This window comes from Pituophis catenifer, unplaced genomic scaffold, assembly GCF_029215685.1.
Source record: "Pituophis catenifer annectens isolate HBS135680 unplaced genomic scaffold, rPitCat1.0.hap2 SCAF_3, whole genome shotgun sequence".
Lineage (NCBI taxonomy): Eukaryota > Metazoa > Chordata > Lepidosauria > Squamata > Colubridae > Pituophis > Pituophis catenifer.
This window is the reverse complement of record NW_027256883.1, coordinates 189732464-189752359: the sequence shown is the minus strand read 5'-3', so window position 1 is coordinate 189752359 and position 19896 is coordinate 189732464. Positions and strand designations below refer to the sequence as shown.

At 39.4% G+C, this 19896-nt stretch overlaps 1 protein-coding gene across 1 annotated transcript in view; it reads right to left on the bottom strand.

The window, feature by feature from the left end:
- LPIN3 (lipin 3) overlaps positions 1–19896 on the bottom strand; it is a 64280-nt gene that overhangs the window by 17087 nt on the left and 27297 nt on the right. Inside the window, exons 2-11 of the mRNA XM_070939980.1 lie at positions 17481–17683; positions 14338–14433; positions 12945–13189; positions 7908–8015; positions 6525–6642; positions 4940–5399; positions 3371–3470; positions 2130–2308; positions 1780–1876; positions 727–796 (exon numbers count right to left, since the gene is read on the bottom strand). Coding sequence (XP_070796081.1) covers positions 727–796; positions 1780–1876; positions 2130–2308; positions 3371–3470; positions 4940–5399; positions 6525–6642; positions 7908–8015; positions 12945–13189; positions 14338–14433; positions 17481–17672 — 1665 coding nt within the window. The 5' untranslated portion in view covers positions 17673–17683. The remainder of the gene's footprint in view (positions 1–726; positions 797–1779; positions 1877–2129; positions 2309–3370; positions 3471–4939; positions 5400–6524; positions 6643–7907; positions 8016–12944; positions 13190–14337; positions 14434–17480; positions 17684–19896) is intronic.

Genomic DNA, 19896 nt, shown 5'->3' with positions numbered 1-19896 from the left:
GCTACGAAACTATGTGATCAGGCGTGATAAATTGACACTTAAAGCCTGAAACTTAATGTAGAATGTGTAACTCGGTAGCATCAGAGCGTGTTAATATAAGGCAACTGGCAGTTGAAACAGAAGGGGAGGGGGAGTAGAATGTCCCAGCCCACAGGCCGGATGAGTCACACGCTGGCCACGCCTATGCCCAGTTTAGCAAAGGGGTAGCATCAGAGCGTACGGCAACTGGCAATTGGAACAGAGTTCCTTTCAGTTGGGGTGGGGGAGTAGAACGTTTAACTCCTTAGCATCAGCGTGTGTGAATATAATACTGTATATGAAATACTAATGATCTGATGGTCATTTCAAACAATCCTTTCTCAGCGAGCACCTAGAAGCCAAGAGGAACATATCAGGGGTGGGTTCTACTTACCTTTACTACTGGTTTGCAGCGGGGCCACGAACGCCTGCTTCATGCGTGCACGTTCTCTTCTGCGCATGCACAGAAGCTTCTGCGCATGTGCAGAAGCGTTTTGATGATGTCAGGGTTGGTGGGCGGAGCCTCCTACCACTTTTACTACTGGTTCTATAGAACCGGTGCAAACCGGGGGCAACCCACCACTGAAACATATGTGCCAAATTTCAAGTTTGTAGACTTTACCGTTCTGGAGATTTCATGATGAGTGAGTGGTATTTGGCTTTTATATATATATATAGATTACTAAACACAAATTCATATTAACTTACTTTGGGAAGATTCTTTTGGAATGCCTGTAGGGAAAGAATCATAGGAGCTGCTACTGCCCAATTGTAGTATCTGCAATTAGAGAGGGGGGAAAAATTAATCTGTATATAGCGGCATGAGCCTGATAGCAAAATAATACATGGAAAATGATCATCAAGATTACAGAACTGAAAGATGACGCAGTACAAATGGATGAATGTATGTAGATGTTTAAGCACTGCACCAAATTATTTGCTTAAGCATATAGTTACACCATAACAATACCACAAACTAATGGCAAAGCCCAATTTTCAACCCAGCCAGACCCAACTAAATCTTATTGTTTCATGAAATATCTGAGATATTTGTGACAGGCAGCTGAAACGTACTATCAATCTGCAGGTATATGTGTGTCTGCTTCATAAATATATAACTGAAATAGGTTTCATTATATGTTTTCATAAAAATCTAAATCTGGTTTCCTAGCTAGCCTCTAGAAGGAAGGCTTAGCCTACAATAACATTTGCAGTCCAGCGCATGACAAGCCAATTCGAGCTACAATATATTTTCTGCTGTCATGGTTGCTGAACTCAGTTTATGAAAGTGTATGAGCTTTTTTTCCCACATATAGGTCTTTTTAAAAAAGCTTTTTGGGGAATGATTGGAAGCCAGAATACATAAGAGGGGAATGCAAGTTCCACCTTCATACAAAATTCACTAACTCAGCAAAGCAGGCTTTAAGGCCATAGACTAACATTATTCTCACAGAATACAACTAGAATTCACTCATGTATACACATCAGTGGCGGTATTTAGCTGGTTCTATCCAGTTTGGGCAAACTGTTAGCGGTGGCGGTGAGAGGCTCCACCCACCCACCCGGATGTCATCACATCCCATTTTTGACACTCTGCGCATGTGCAAAAGGTCCTGCGCATGTGTGGAGGTGGAGCATACACTCACATTTGTGAACCGGTAGCGAAAGTAAGTGAATACCACCCCTGATACACATACATGGCTACACAAAGCTCCTTTGGGGGACACGAACACCACAAGTGAAAGTGGCATTTCTACTTACTTCTTTTGGATCTGTATTACCAAGTTTGGGTCTTCAAGAATTGCTGGGTTCTCTGCAAACTCCTGATAAGACACTATATGCTTCATAAACTTCTCTGCTGAAATGGAAGGCAATATATTTATATTCACATTTCATATTTCTAAACTGCCCATCTCCCTCAAAGAGGAGCTCTTCGATAGATAATTGTCTTCTAATTCATTCGATAACTGGATACTATTTTTCCCACCCAATAAATATCTCCTTTAGAATAACTTTATCAGATAGTACTGTAGAATGCCAACTCAAAGTCAGATCGTTATAAAAACTGTTAATGTATCAAATCGAATTCCCTCCTTTGCCTCTAAACATACCATGAGTTAATTCTCCATCGTCTCCAAGACCTCCACAGAGAGACAAGAGAATGGGGTTATTTTCTATAGGCTCCAGCAGATTATCTGCATTGCTGTCACCTGTTGCACCACCCAGCACATGGGAATGAGAGAAGATTCCAGGGTCAGATTGTGCTCGTGGCCAATTCAGTTCAGCATCACTGAAAACCAAATAATAACAACATCAATAGCATGGTATACATGTTGTTGTTGTTGTTGTTGTTAACTAATAACAACAATATCTATACCACGTGAATCCCTATTATTCCTTTAAGGCAAGAAAAATGATGACATATTTTATTTATTTGCTGAAAGTTCCCTGTTATCTCTGAACCCTGGATCATCTGTTCCAGTAAGATTTGGGAGAAGCAATTTGCGTACTATAGAAAGTTCTTTGGAGTGACTAAATTATGACTATCTTTTAAATTATGACTCTTTCTTTTAAATTCGGGTAAGAAACCTATGGCCGTTGAACTCCAACTTCTCCCTATAATTATTATTCACAGCTCTTGGACTGATAGAAATTGGAGTCCATTAATTTTTGAAAAAAACCACAAGTTTCCTTATTTTTATTTTATTTATTTATAAACACACACATCTAAAATGTCATCTTACTTATACTGGATTAATATTAATCAATCCAGTACATATATTAATCTGAATACAGACATGTTGTCTCATATTTTCTGAAACAGTTTGCACATAAATCATAGTTTTATGCCGTATACATGCGTTATGGACTTATGGAATCCAGATTTCATCTTCTCTAATGTGGTAATAAGATATTAAGAAACCAAACTATTAGTTGCAAGGTTTCTGGAGTTGCCAGTTACATATAATAACCTTTAACTATTGGCAGATTGTAGGGAAGATTGAATATCCTGTTCATATTCCCACTTTTTAAGGACTTTGCTAAATTGTGCTAATACACAGAAGCTTCAATAGCATCTCTGGTGACTACAACTAAATTCTTTAGGCTATGTCTTAACTTGAAGGTTAGAAAAAACTTTGTCACAACAACGAAACATTCTACACTGGTATATCATGGGCTTCTTTTTGATGAATAATTTTAAACAAAGGTTATGTGGCTGGTGGTCATGATTAAATTCCTGCATTTTGCTTTGGTCAAGACATTCAAGGCTCTTTCCTACTGTAACTTGAATTCAATCATTCTAATTTCTCATCTATAGTTTCTCCAAAGAAATCAGAAACAATAGACATACCTCTTGGGGAAATAAAGTGCTAATTGCTCCGCATCCAAGTTTGAAAGATCGTCTAAATAAATATCACTAGGTCCCAGATGAGGGTTTTTCTTTATGGAACCTCAAAGAGATTAAGAAATGATTACAATGGCCCAGATAATTTAATGAAGAAACTGTATTTCTGTAGACATTTCTGTAATCACTCACCCTAGTAATGAAGGCAGTTCATTCCCACCCCCCCAAAAAAATCTCAGTGAATACCCTGTTTCCCCCAAAATAAGACATCCCCTGACAATAAGCCCAATCAGGCTTTTATGCCCATGGCAATAAGGCCAAGCGTTTATTTCAGGGCTCAAAAAAATATAAGACAGGGTCTTATTTTCGGGGAAATTGTATAAATTATTTTTTTGAAAAAAATCCATAGAACAATTTCATAGAATTTAGTTAGTAAGGTGATATCAAGGTGGTTTCAATTTCTAATGACTGGATTAACACAAAATGGTCAGAATTTTATGTGATGACACATTGCCCAAGGTCAGGTTATCCCCCACTCTTTTATCCTTTGTAAAATGGGTAAAAGCAGCCCTCTTGTAGGAAGAAATATTTTTAACTGGAAGTCAGCAACTGATTTTGTTTTTTTGGTATTTCATTATATGTTTCAGTACTTTCAATATTGTAAATTGCAAAGAGTCTGACAAGAAAGCCGCATAAATATTACTGTAATTAATCCCCTTTCCTCCTTTAATAACCAGAGCCATGGACATTATAAACTCATTTGTCTCATTGTCTGCAAAATAGACTTCTGAATTCAGACTGAATATTCTAAAGTGGCATTTCCATTTGGAGGGCTCTTTCTTATGGATACAAAATGTAAACAGACCTTTTGCAAGTACAGATAGTTCTCATCTTACAACCACAATTGGGATCAGAATTTTTATTGCTAAGCAAGGCAATTGTAAAATGAGTTGTGCCCAATTTTACTTTTTTGCCAAGGTTCTTAAGCAAATCACTGCAGTTATTAAGCACATCATATGATCATTAAGCAAATTCGGCTTCTCCAATTGACTTTTTTCTGTTACAAACAGAGCTGGGAAGGTCATAAATGGAGATCACATGACCCTCAGGATGCTGTCACTGTCATAAATATTTGACAGTTGCCAAATGCCTGAATTTTGATCATGTGACCATGGGGGATACTGCGATGGTTGTAAGTCACTTTTTTCAATGCCATTCTAACTTTGAATGGTTGCTAAAATAAAAGGTTATAAGTGAAAAAACAACCTGTACTTGATTTAGGACTCTTGATGGTTTCTATAGCTGGGTATGGAAAAGGGTTGGGAGGGACAGAATGTACTGAAGAAGATTAAAAACAGAACACCTTCTCCTATCCTCTAATTATAAATAATGTGCAAGATTCTTCAAGAGAACGGGAAAAGATTCCTTGGTGAATTCCAAGTACATTTGGAAGGCTCCATTCTAGGTTGATCAACATAGCAAAAAGAAACATTCCTCTTAAAGTTTGAGGATGCCCATTACACTTTGTTGACAGATTCCTCAACTATATTGTAATAGCTTTCCATCTCCACTTACTCCTTCTCTTCTCCTGGTTCATCTCTGGATTACTACAGGGTTCTATGCTTGACAAAGGTTTTTCCAAAGAAGGCACTTCCAAATCTGGATATGTAGGCTGCACATCTGTCTCCTTGATGGAATTTGATCTGTTGTCTTCTGCAACTGCTGCTATTACTTCTGTATCTCCTGAAAGTCCACGATCAGGGTCCACTTGATCTATAGCCATGCAAATGGAAGGACAGGGGTCTTCATCTCCCAGAAGTCCATTTCCAGAAGGAAAAACAGGGGTTGGCTTAATTATGGGAGAAGATGCTGTATCATCAGAGTCTGCTGTTCCCAGGTCACTCTCTGAGCCAGGTGTAATAGCCACAAAGTGAGTTGTCTCGTCCGTAGGGATAATAGTAGTTGGGTCATTGGCTGGTGTTGCAGAGACATTTGAGACAGGTTTGGTTCCTTCTACACGGTCTGATTTGCTCATCTTGAAAAGGAAAAAAGTCTTATGAAACATCTCACAAAAGAGATAAAACAAAACGATTTTGGTGACACAAGGTTTTTTTTCCCCTAACCACAGGTCAGGCCTGTCAAACTCTATCTAGGAGACAGATGGGCCATGGGCCAGATAAGTGACATGCAGGCCACACCCACCCAAGCACAATCCAGCCCGTGATGCAACCGACTTTGACACCCGTGCTACAGGTGTTCATTATTGCATCATGCATGTGCATGTATACAAGATACTACTGCTGCCAAATGAATAATTTTACTGGAATTCAAACCAAGATTGCAGAATATTAAATTAATGCAAAGAAATGAATTAACTTTTTAATTTTTTTATTTAATTTTATATTTTTAACTTTTGAATATTTAAAAATATTAAATATAAATAATGTTTTCTTGAAGTATCTTATTTGTATAAAAAAGAGATAAGGGTTTTCATAAAGTCACACCCTTTGGTTTAAATTACTTTCAGTTGCAATTATTTGTTAATTTATGATATATTGATATAATTCAGAAATACACAGTCTGAAGTCACAAGTAAATTCCAAACTTCTGGTCTCATTGATCCCTGTTGAGTAACAGTTGCTGAAAAGTTTTGCAACTCTGAAGCAAGGACAATTCCAAAATTGTAGTATAAACCTTAAATAACCATAGTATTGATTGAAACCACTTATTTCTAGTAGTTCCTGCCCAACCACTAAGAACTAGAAAAGTGGAATTTCTATCGATATCACTCCTTTAAGCAGGTCTGTAACCCAACTACAAATTGGGGTGGTATAAAAGTCTAGTAAATCCATCCATCCATCCATCCCCAGGAAAATACTAAAATACTGAAAACCCTGTCCTGGTCCATCTATGAGATACATCCCTGCCTATCTTCTATCATTTATTTGTGTATTTCAGTTCCTGTCTCCACCCCTCTGAAATATTATGTATATTTTAGACCATCCTGTTATAAAGGCTATAAAAGGGAGTCTTACACACACATATAAAGATGTGGGTATTCTTTTCAATGATTATGATAATAATGGAAAACATTTTTGCATCTATTCATACGAGACATGAAGCTATGCATCTCAGAGATCCTTCCTTTATGTACACCCACCTCTGGCAGTCTTCCCCAGGACCATTGTAGCTGGGATTCAGAACCAAGAGGTAGTTCAGGATTTCTGATCTCCAATTCAGAGTCGCTTTTTGGAGCAGATGAACAACTTTGAGAAAGGCTGGGGAAGGGAGATAAATCAGAATATTTTTAGTATTGATAGCAGAGAATACTTGTGATCTAACCTATTGCATGATAGAAATCAGCACAATCAAGAAATCATTGTAAGAGTTGATATAATAGATCAGGAAAGAGAAGTTTAGGAATACCAGTAAATTGAGAGTAAAATCAATTGAAGGACTAGAAAAAGAATCTGGCTATTTTATTCCTGTCATCTAGTCTCTCCTAAGAAGAGACAGCTTCAACCTTCAACCTTCAATTGTCTACCATGGACCTCATCCCATTCCTTTTCTAAAAAAAATTTTTTTTAATTTTTATTTCTCATAGACACATTTACATGTACAGTCATTTCCATCATTTTTCATTCATCTTTTCTTTTAACTTTCATTTTTTATTTTTACTTTTTCAGGACTGCTCTTTTAGACCTCACCCCATTCCTAAGAGGTCCATAAAGGGGACATGCATAAGTGCACCAGTGTGCCTACCGTCCCTGTCCTACTGTCTCCATTTATTTGTATTCATTTCCTTCATTCATGTCCATGTTCATATTTATACCTGCTATCTTGTACATGTTTGACAAACTAATAAATAAAATAAAATAAGTAATAAAAAATAAGGAAGAGTGCTTATCCTTTTCTTTCATTAAGTTCCACCATTTCCTTTGACTTGAATCTCTTGATTCCGAATCAATATTACAGCCAAAACTGATTCAATCCTACTATCTTCAAACAAATAACATTATCACCACTTCTGTATTAGCTTCTGGGACACTTGAAGAGGCCACATGTTCTTTTCTATAGACATACAAGCAACTGGAAGAGAGTTATATCCAAGATCACTTTTCTTCTTTGACCATTGTGCTCCTTGAAAGCTCAGTATGATAGCCTTCCTCTACTTACTCTCCAGAAATGCTAGATATTAATTAAATGTCAACCATAATGTCCAGCTAGGCCCCTTAGATGTCGTGAACCTCTTCAAAGAGTGCCAAGTTTGAGAAATCTCTAATACTACCATGGTGACTCCATATTCCCATACTAGCCAAGATCCAGAGCTCTTCAAATATATCCAAAAAGTTTGGATGTCCTAATAGGAACTGGATTTTTTTTCTTTTTTTTTTTTTTAAAAAAAGCAGATATATCATATCAGAAATGGCATACAGATGGGATGACCCTGGGTCCATAAGTACAACCATTGCATTTCCCAAGTCATATCTTATATTCAAACAGGTAGAACTGTTTGGCTCCTTTGCATCTCTGCTATATTTACCTCTGCAGGGGAGCTAACTCTCCATCAGAGTACGGATGTACTTCTTGAAGTTGTAGAGTCCCATCTTCTTGTTGTTGGACATCTCCAAAGGAGTAGTACATTGTGTTACTGATAAGGAAAGATAGAATGAAGTTAGGTACAAAGTTAGATGATATTCATGTGCTTGGACCAAAAAGTACAGTGCTGGCTACCTGCAGGCTACCTGTCTTCAAAAAAGGGTTAGACCAATTCACAGACGTCACAGCAATCAACAACCATTAGCCTTGTAACTGCCTCTGAAAGCCATCTTCCAGGAGACTAGTGGGTTCCCTTGTTCATTGATTGGCCAGTGTGAGAACAGATTGCTGGGCTAGATGGACCAGGGATCTGATTCAACAGGATACTTTTATATTCTTGACAGGAAAGAGCCTTGTACTGACTTGATAGCAATAGCAATAGCACTTAGACTTATATACCGCTTCAAGATGTTTTACAGCCCTCTCTAAGTGGTTTATAGAGTCAGAATATTGCCTGCAACAATCTGGGTCCTTATTTTACCAACCTCAGAAGGATAGAAGGCTGAGTCAACTTTGAGCTGGTCAGAATCGAACTCCTGGCAATCAGCAGAATTATCCTGCAATACTGCCTTCTAATCACTATGTCACCATGGCCCTTGTGAGCACTGCACAGAAATATTTAAAGTGATTTGTGACAGCTTCAGTGCTGGGAAGCTCTGTGGGTTACACCAGACTTTTAAATAACCAAATGATGATTGCAGAACAGCCATTTGCAGACTACGCAGCAGTGGTGGGTTCCTCCCGGTTCGGCCCGGTTCTCCTGAGCCAGCAGGGGTGACAATATGATGTCACCGAACTGGTTCTGCCCCCCCACCCCCCTGCCCCCCTGTGCCCCCCACCCCCTGTGTTATTCTTACCTTTTATTTGGCCCCACCCCCCAATCTATTTCTGCCTCCTGAGTCCCAGCTGATGGCTAGAGGGAAAAAAACTGTTTAAACCCTTGTCACGGGGCTTCAAAGGGCTGCCCTACAGCTGATCAGTGTTAAAAGAAAACAAATGGGTAGACCGGTGCCTGCAAAAATACATGAGTAGATCAGTGCCTGCAAAAATACATGAGTAGATCAGTGCCTGCAAAAATAAATGGGTAGACCAATGCCTGCAAAAGATAAATGGGTAGACCGGTGCCTGCAAAAATACATGAGTAGACCAGTGCCTGCAAAAATACATGAGTAGATCAGTGCCTGCAAAAGATAAATTGGTAGATCGGTACAGCTCTGCAAGCAGTTAAAAGCCTGGTAGACCAGTACCTCTGCTAAATCCTAAATAATTGTCACATGACCATCAAGCCACACCCACAAAATAAGCCACGCCCACAGAACCGGTAGTAAACAATTTTAGAACCCACCCCTGCTACGCAGGAGGCAGAAATAAAATAGTAGAGGCAGTCTTTCATTTACGACTGTTCATTCAGTGATTGTCGAAGTCATGATGACACTGAATGAAGGGATCTACAGCCCCTGCCTGAAGTTACAGCTGCAGTCATGTGATAAAAATTTGGGCACTTGGCAACATGCAGGCCCTTATAATTGGGCACAACTAACGACCCAAATTCCAGGCCCAATGGTGGTTGCTGTGAATTGCAATTCTTTGCAGACTTATTAAAGAAAAAAGAATGGAATGACTAGAAATTCCTCCAATTCACTTTTTAATGCAAGCTTAACTACTTTATTCTTCTGAAATCTACAGTACATGCAAACTAAGCTACAATTATTTGTTTGTATCTGGATTTTTCAGTGCAACTTTCTGAACAATCAATGGTAATATCCCAGAAAATTATGCAGATAAAAATGTATTATGTTGCAAGAACTTGCTTGCAAAATGTGCTTGTTAGAAGAATATATTCAAGAATTTCATATCCTGAAAGTAAAAGGTATGAAAATGTATATGAATCTTTTCTGAAAAATTTAAACTAATGCAAAGACAGGATGAAAATAATTTTCAAACGGAAAACTGAGAAACTAGTCAGAAAAATGAGAAATGGGATCATACATATGTACGACAGACCTCGCTTTTCTAAGCACAAGGATAGGACTACATATGTCATTCCTAAGAGGCTGAATTAATCCTGTTACTATTGCTTCCATAGTCTTGTATAAATAAGAATATTTTAAGCAACACTGTTATTCATACACCAGCTTGTTTTTGATATTTTATAATCATGGAAGGCTGGGATGGGAAGAAGATGCATGTTTCAAAGGCCAGGCAAAATAATGTATTCATGTTTTTATTGCTCCCAAATGATTTTGACCTAGACTTTTCAGGTGGCTCTTATAATCTAAATAAGGAGTTTTGTCACAAGCACTCAACATGTCTCAGTGTGTTTTGGGAATGGAACATGCTGCTTATGTACAAATATATTCAGCTTTAATTAACCACTATGCTACTGCGATATCTTCAATCAGTTGTTTACCAGAATACAGAAGTCTCACTGGGCTCCAAGCTCAAAGGTTTCTTGACTGATGTGGCAGGCAAGCTTGCCAGCGGATCAAATTCTGATTCATGACTGCAACCTTGTTCATTTGTTCACTTTAAGCAGTTATAATCCATATTTTGACACGTTTCTACAAGACTTTGATTTCAAATTATAAATATATAGCAGTATAAAGGCATCCCCAAAACAAAAAAAAAAGCTCACTGCATATATTATGTTAATGAAAAAAAATCCTGGAAAATTAAAAAAGGCCATTATAATAGCTTCAAAGTAGATGCTAAGCAAGCTTTCCTGGGAAAGAGTTATGCAGCCAAAGGCCACGTTCCTCATCACCTCCTTTTGCATTTGAAATGCAAAAAAGAAAAACTGCAAACTATTGGAACCTTATATTGCAAGGCTGATATTTCATTAGTTTAGCATTGCTTTCATTGGGCAAGGCAAATCCTTAGCACATACCAAGTGTTATCTGACTTACATCTTTGTTTCCATCTCATTCGTGAACAGTAACATCTATCTTTGGAACCTTTAAACTATTATGAAAATTTGAACAGACTTGTTTCCAAAAGCCACAGAGCCAGTTCTCACTTCATGTCTTTTGTCTCAGCAAATTCAAAGTTCGCACCTGAGAAGTTGTGCATGAGCAACCTTGAAATTTCATCAGCATTAATTCATTTGGATTGGGAAAAGGACACAAAAAGGGAGGGTGTGCCTTCTTATTTGCATTCAGAAAGAAAACACAAAATCTGAGACATTATTTCGCTTAAGTCCTACTTGAAAACAAGAAGGCTAAAGAAATGCCACTCTGCCACCCAGATACAAAGCACCTTTCATTACATTACAGCAGAATATATTAAATTGCAAATGCATAAACACTGTGGGAGAAATTAAGATTTTGAAGTGCTACAGACTTAAAAACCTTAAATTCAGCATCCTTTCTCCCTGTGGGCCTCATTATTCCGAAATATAGAAAAGACAATCAACCATGACACAAATGCTCATTAGACAAGATCAAGTAATCTGAAACCTGAACATCTGCCAAAGGTCCTTTAAAATTCAGTAATATATTTTGAGAAAGTTTGATCCACCAAATTAAATACAAACTGATAGTTATTTCAAGTTGTCAGAGTTTTAGCCATCTTCCTGTTTTCCCATCAGAATAGGTAGAAAATGAAAGATTTTCATAAAATCTGTGAAGAATCATAATATATGGAGGACTGATTATACTCAGTTTGGTTGAACATAAGATAGGTTTTAGGGCAGTGATGGCTAACCGTTTTGCCGTTGCCTGCCAAAAATGGGGGGAGCATGGGGGGGTCGTGTGCGCGCGTGCCCACACCCATAATTCAATGCGTCCTGTGCATGTGCACGTGACCCCCCCCACTCCCCTCACTTTTGGCTTTCTAGGAGCCTAGCGAGGGCAAAAATGGCCTCCCCCCCACCCGGAGGCCCTCCGGAGGCCAGAAACGGGCCATTTCCCGACTTCCGGTGGGCCCGGAAGGCCTGAAAATCAGCTGGCCAGCGCGCACATGCGCACTGGAGCTGAGATAGGGTAATGCTCGCATGCACATAGATATGGCTCTGCATACCACCTGTGGCATGTGTGCCATAGATTCGCCATCACGGCTTTAGGGTATTAATATTGAAACCACATCTTATAAATATCACCAAGTGTACAGTGGTTTTCTATGGATTTCCTTTCCAATAAAGCTATGCAGATTTCATAATTAAAATCAGGGAAGAAATGTCTATCTGCATTTAGGGCAAACAACTAAACTAAAACTCTTACTGCCATTGAAGCCACTCTAATTTTAGAAGAATTGTTTGTTTGGGTATGTTATCTTTACATCTTTCATTCATTTATTGATTTCAGATTAGAAACAAACCCTTGGAAGTTAACAGGCCAGTTTATTTATGCATTTATTTTCACAGAACTAACAGCTGCTTCATACTTCCCTCTTAACTTGTTTTTTCAATATATCAGCTGAAATATTGAATATAGTTAGTCCTTGACTTATAACTGGTTGCTTAGTGATTGTTCTAAGTTATGACAGACTTTGGTACTTATCACTCAGTTCTGAAGTTCTGTTGCCTGCCCCAGCCCTGCAGTTATGTGACCATTTGGCAACTGGCTTGCATTTATGGCCATTTGCAACATCCCATGGTCCCATAACCTTTTTTGACACTTTTGCCTAACCAGTACTTACTTCTGGGTTTTGGCAAAACTGGACCATAGCAAACCATTGGATCGCTTAACTGCCACAAAAAAAGATAACAAAATTGAGTCAGTCGAAGGGTTAACCTATTTTATGACCATCACAACTTACAATCTTGATGTGCAGGCTTCATTATGGTTGTACCTAGAAGACTACCTGTATAAGTAAAGCAAGGATACTGGGTGTAGCAGATCAGCAGCTAAATGAAAAGGGGGATAAATTCAGATAAAAAAGATTCCAAACTCAGTACCTGCCATCTGCAATTAAAAAGAATTTCAGCAACAGCAAACGTTTGAAGACAAGACAGTACTACTGCCAGTTTGGTATATACTCTTACTTGGAAATCAACGCTTTTCGCTTCTCCTCCAGAGATCTCTCACTCTCTGTCCCTTCTTCTTCTGATGTTGAATCTCCAGATGATTCTCTTTTCTTTGGCTTCTTCTTGCGCCATCTTTTCTTACGAGTAGCTGTATCTGAGCCCAGGCCATCAGAGTTCCCGTATAACTTGGCAGATTTGGCCACAGCATCGATGTTTTTCTCAGTGGGGATGGGAGATGTGCACAAGAAGCTTGGGATTCTCTCCTGGGAGACAGATGGCATAAATCTGATCAGTTTCTCAGCCAGGATTGAGTCAGGTTTAAGGCAGGGGTGAAATTCAACAGGTTCTGACAGGTTCTGGAGAACCGGTAGCAGAAATTTTGAGTACTTCGGAGAACCGGCAAATACCACCTCTGGTTGGCCCCAGAGTAGGGTGGGAATGGAGATTTTGAATATCCTTCTCCTGGAGTGGGGTGGGAATGGAGATTTTGCAATATCCTTCCCCCAGGAGTGGGGAGGGAATGGGGATTTTGCAGTATCCTTCCCCTGGAGTGGGGTAGGAATGGAGATTTTGCAGTATCCTTCCCCGCCATGCCCACCAAAGCCACACCATGCCCACCAAGCCACGCCCACAAAACTGGTAGTAAAAAAAAATTAATTCCACTACTGGTTTAAGCCATAACACTAGGCAAATCAAACTGCAAACTCAGCACAAAATATAAACCAAGGATTGCAAACTAGAAGATCTACATATTCTGATTTTACAAGTCCAGGATTCTAAGAGCTATGGATAGATTTCACCCCACGCCTACCAAGAAAAAATAAACTCAATTAGTCAGGGAAAAAGCAGCAGCTGCAAGAGCTAGACCTTCTCCCTCAACCATATTTTTTTAATATTATTAACACTTGGAAAAGATTTTAAAATATTTGTTTCTTGGGACTAAATAAAAATGTCTCAACACCTATTTTGAAACTTCATCCTCTTTTTTTAAAAAAAATAAAAGATAAACTGTCTAGACCTCAGTTCAACAATGAGCATATTCCTTTGGATATTCTTTGGACTTGGATATTTCAGAGGGGAAGATTGCAGTGATGTTCTCATGTTTTCCCAGTGAAGAGCAATCCCTAGCAAAACCTGAGAAATCAATGAGAAATCTGATTTTGGTAAGGGTGTGTGTGTGTGTGTGTGTGTGTCACACAACAGGGCTTCAGAATACTATGTTTTTCGTGTAACCCAATGTTTCTCAACCTTAGCAATTTTAAGATGCATGGACTTCAACTCTCAGCATTCTAGGAGTTGAACTCCATAGATTTTGAAGTTGCTAAGGTTGAGAATCAGTGGTCAGGTCTCCTAAGAAGTATGTCTGACAGAAATGGCCAGATGCATATTTATGTCCTATAAATATGCCCACCTTTTGTTCTTCTGACTCCTGGACAAAAAAGGCTTCTCCATTGTCACCCAGCTTCATATGCAGATTGACTGGCTCTCCATTGATTTCTATATCAACCTAATAAAAAAGGAAAGATCAAATTATCTTAAACCTAGGAAACCATTTCTGAAAAAATTCCAACCATTTCCTGAATCAGAAATGGAGGATGAGAAAATGGATCTGGTCCACAGACATTTAGAAATGAAGAGATCATTTAAGTTTATTCAGCAGCATTTCCTTCATGTTGCCATGAAAGACAGAACTAAGATATCAATGTTAATCTTACGTTTTTTAAAGAGGAAATGTGTTTAAGATCAGTGGTGGGATTCAAATAATTTAACAACTGGTTCTCTGCCCTAATGACAGTTGGGTGGGTGTGGCCATGGTGGGTGTGACAGGCAGCACTTGGCCTTCTGCACCCCCCCAGGGAGCAAAAACACGCCATGGAGGGGATTTGCCACCCCCGCACCCCATTTTGGGCCTAATAGGCTCCCTGCAACCTCCTGGGAGCAAAAACGGGCCGTGTGGGGAGCACGCCGCACCCTCCTGCACCGTGTTTCGGGCCTAGGAGGCCTCCCTGCACTTATCTGGGAACCAAAATGGGGTGCGTGGGGACTCCTGAAAGGGGCAGGGAGGGGTGGGATGGGGCCAGACAGTAATTTAACTACTGGTTTGCCCAAACCGGCTGAATCCCACCACTGTTTAAGGTGTATTTCTACAGTCAGTATATATAAAATGTCTAAATAAATAAGAGCATGCTTACTGTTTAAAGAACCCACAAAAATCTATGGGTTTCAGTCAAATTTTATTACAGATTTTTTTACAAAACAAATAGATTACTGCAAGGAAAAAAAGCCATGGAGATGTGGAGGTGAAAAAATTATGGAGTGGAAAAGAACTTTTTTCTCAATTACTGCTAATATCCAAGTTGGATCTGAATTGTCACGTTTAGGGGGAAAAAATAATAAAGGCAATGCTGCTACAACCAGGATTCTTCCACCTGATGTTCCTTGCACAAATACTGAGTGTCTGTGGAGATTCTCAGCCATCCAGGTCATGGTTGTCCCAAAGGTGCTTTTTCAAGAGGCAACTGGACTTTCTGGTTTTTCTTTGAAGATGTTTCACTTCTCATCCAAGAAGCTTCTTCACCTCTTCCCTGGATCTGGTAGTGTCCTTCAACTCCCCTATCTCCAGTTTAATTAATGCCACTTTCCAGTTCCATTTTCTGCTGTGGAGGCTCTCTCTTTCTTCATTCTCCCTTTTATCAGTAGGAATGACAGATTTCAACATAGCAGGAAATGGGCAAGAAGATTAAAAGTACACAGACCAGTTTAAAAATATCTGGTGTGCTGCTGTAAATGGCTCCACTGAGAGACAACTTTGTGCAATGTACGTCATTCAACAGATACACAGAGGACTTCGCCTCTAACCCAAAAATATCAGAAGGCTTACCTTCTGATTCAAATTACTTAACTATCCCTTTGCTACAGGTTGATTTAGCTTAAGCAATTAGTTCTCGTTATTCAAATAATAATTATTATTCTATGTATTACAGGGCTTACATTATGGAGCTGAAGCTGGCCCTTCCTTATTCAGCTGAGGAGAGAGTTTGAAATGTATTTTTTAGCCAAGCCCTTTAGAATTCACCAGCCAGAAGTGAGATTTGGGAGTTCTCCAAACTACACAGAATCTTAGCTAGAGGTTATCCCGAACCCCTGCGAACCCCCAGCAGCCTACCCCTGAGGCTATGTAAAAACAATCTTATGATTCTGCTGTATATACCATGATTAGTGTGGCATAGTTGACAATAATGGTGGTTATGGGCGCAACCCGTTATGCCCATGTGACACCCCTCCTGCGCAAGCTGCACTGGCTCCCGGTGGTCTTCCGGGTGCGATTCAAGGTGTTGGTTACCACCTTTAAAGCGCTCCATGGCATAGGACCCGGGTACCTCCGAGACCGTCTTCTGCCACCAATAGCCTCCCACCGACCAGTTCGTTCCCACAGAGAGGGTCTCCTCAGGGTGCCATCTGCCAAGCTATGTCGGCTGGCGACGCCCAGGGGGAGGGCCTTCTCTGTGGGAGCCCCAGCCCTGTGGAACGAACTGCCCCCGGAAATTCGTAAGATCTCCGACCTCCGGGTGTTTCGCTGCGCATTGAAGACCCTGTTGTTCCGCCAGGCCGGACTATCAACACAATAGTTTTAAATTGGGGTATTTAAATTTATTGGGGTTTTAAATTTGAGCCACTTATTTAATTATTTTAAATTTTATACCATTGTTTGTCTGTGTTTTTAAATAGGCTGTACACCGCCCTGAGTCCTTCGGGAGAAGGGCGGTATAGAAATAAAATTATTATTATTATTATTATTATTATTATTATTAATAAAATGAGGCAGATGGATTTAGGTTTCAAAGCATGTTGAATTTTTCACTGCTAAAAAGTAAACAGGAATGGAGACTATTCCATTTTTTTTTTTACATGTATTGAACATTTTCAGAGACTAATGAAAAAAATGAATTGACAATACAGGAGATGATTTTTTTTTTTTTTTGCCTTTCAGATATGTTAGCGTATAGCTGCCATCATCACTTTGGATAGTGATAGTAATAATTCATTTCACTTTGGATAGTGAGATGGACAACATATAAATTTAATAAACAAATAATCATTGCCAGCCAAAGGAATTCTGATTGAAGGCTGAAGCACAAAAAACTGGGATGATTATTAGAGTCTTTCATGAAATCTTTGTATAGTATAAAGATTTGTGAATATGTCCAGTGGCTATGGGCTTCCACTTTCTACTCTAAAGAGAATAAGTGGGTGGGCATCAGATGCATGGTGTAATGAGGCTTACCATACATTTGGTTCCATTGAGCAGCCAAAGCTGGAACAATTTTTGAAGGAACATTCCATAAAAGGCCACATTTCATAAAAGTGCCAACTTTCCCTATGTAAGCCTGTTTTGTCCCAGTTTAATGACCTGAAAACATGGTTATTTTACTTACTAATGTGCATCCTGCCAAATTAACACAGAGAGAGAGAGAGAGAGAGAGAACCTGAAGGAATTCTGTTTAAGTTGCAGAAAATTACAGCGTTAGCGGCCACACATCTGTAACCACTTACCACTTTCTCACTGGAATGCAGAACTCGCAGCTTCCCAAAGCGCACGTGGAAAGGTGAACAACATAAGGAACCATCTGGTTGCCTTACCACAATCACATCAATGCAGCCTGTGAGGGTGGCTGGATTCAGACCCCTGTACAGCTCCTTCACCGTGCCAAACACAGTTTCAGCAATCTGGCCCACATAGTTCATTGTCTGAGTCTCTAGGAAGAGAAAGAATAACAAACGAAACCCTATTTAGAATAGAATAGAATAGAATAGAATAGAATAGAATAGAATAGAATAGAATAGAATAGAATAGAATAGAATAGAATAGAATAGAATAGAATTCCTTATTGGTCAAGTGTGATTGGACACACAAGGAATTTGTCTTTGGTGCATATGCTCTCAGTATACATAAGGAGAATAAAATACATTCATCACGAATAAAAAGATACAACACTTAGTGATAGTCAAGATTACTAATAAAATATCAAATCGTTCTAGGAAACAAATAAAAACAATATAATAGAAAGATATAAGCAACATGGTTATAGTAATAAGTGAGACGAGATAGATACTAGTAAGGAAGAGAGGAAGAATAGTAATACAGTCTTTATAAATTATTTGACAGTGTTGTGGGAATTAGTTGTTACGCAGAGTGATGGCATTTGGAAAAAAACTGTCCTTGTGTCTCGTTGTTTTGGTGTGCAGTGCCCTATAGCGTCTTTTTGAGGGTAGAAGTTGAAACCATTTAAATGAAACATTAACCATAGTCACTGAGTTAGATTGTGTCACCCGACAACAGTTTCTGAGGTTAAGAAATGGTATCCTTTCAGATATTAATGAAACACTAAATGCTCCCATCTCTCACAAATTTGCAAGTTTTCAACATTATTCCACAGCAAAAAAATTCTCCAGATGCCCTGTGCCAAAGTCAACCTCAGGTTACATCTCTCCCACACATGGGTTTTTTTCCCCCTGTTCCACTGCTCACATCCACCCACAAGGTTCTTCTGGGCCTACCCTTTTACCTTATCCTGTTAGAGATAACAATAATTAAAATGGTAAATAAGCAATCTTAGCCAGTTGCCCTCCCCATCCTCATCTTGGCTTGGCTGCTTCCATTCATTCAGGGCAAAGGAGTCACTGTTTGAGCAAATGCAAAGATCGGAGAAGAGAAGCCATTTATCCCATGATGGAATTCAAATTTTTTTACTACCGGTTCTGTGGGCGTGGCTTGGTGGGCATGGCATGGCTTGGTGGGTGTGGCTTGGTAGGTGTGGCAGGGGAAGGATACTGCAAAATCTCCATTCCCACCCCATTCCAGGGGGAAGGATACTGCAAAATCCCCATTCCCTCCCCACCAGCCAGAGGTGGTATTTGCCGGTTCTCCGAACTACTCAAAATTTCCGCTACCAGTTCTCCAGAACCTGTCAGAACCTGCTGAATTTCACCCCCTGCATTTCTCTTTAGTAAAGTTTTGACATGTGCAAATCTGAGACCCAAAATTATAAATATCCTGATTCCTCATGGTTAATCAGAATATGAACATTTTGTTCAGTTCATTTTCTAGCTATAACCATTTGTGAGTTGCATCTTAAAATGTTGGCTTTGTCACCCTCAGTCTGTATAAATAAATATATTTTAAAAAAATCTTTTTTTTAAAAAAAGGGTGGTCTGATCAAAGTCAGCTTTTTTTTTCTTTCTCTAAAATTAAATTAACTAATTAAAATCAATTGATTGGAACAGCTCTGCCTTTTGGGCTGTATTTAAGCACTAAACATCTGAGAAAGAGCCTTCCTTGCTGGAACAAGATTGGTTGGACTAGAAAACCTCCAACGTCCCTTCCAACCCTATTATTCTATACTCTAAGATCCTAAACAATAGAAGAGAGTATCTGTAGCTCAGGGTTCAATTGTGGAGTCCTTGGTGTCCTCTGAGCTTAATTGCTTGCTTGCAGTTACCAGATTTGGCAACATCTCTATGCTAGAAGGGAGAGAGGTATACCCTCTGTTTAGATACAGTAAGGTAAGGTAAGTAAAGGTAAAGGTTCCCCTCGCACATATGTGCTAGTCGTTCCCGACTCTAGGGGGTGGTGCTCATCTCTGTTTCAAAGCCAAAGAGCCAGCACTGTCCGAAGACGTCTCTATGGTCATGTGGCCAGCATGACTAAATGCCAAAGGTGCATGGAACACTGTTACTTTCCCACCAAAGGTGGTTCCTATTTTCTACTTGCATTTTTACGTGCTTTTGAACTGCTAGGTTGGCAGAAGCTGGGACAAGTAAAGGGAACTCACCCCATTACGCAGCACTAGGGATTCGAACAGCTGAACTGCCAACCTTTCGATCGACAAGCTCAGTGTCTTAGCCACTGAGCCACCATGTCCCTCTTAGATAAGGTAGCTTGGCCTATTAATGTTGGTAGGGCTGTTGC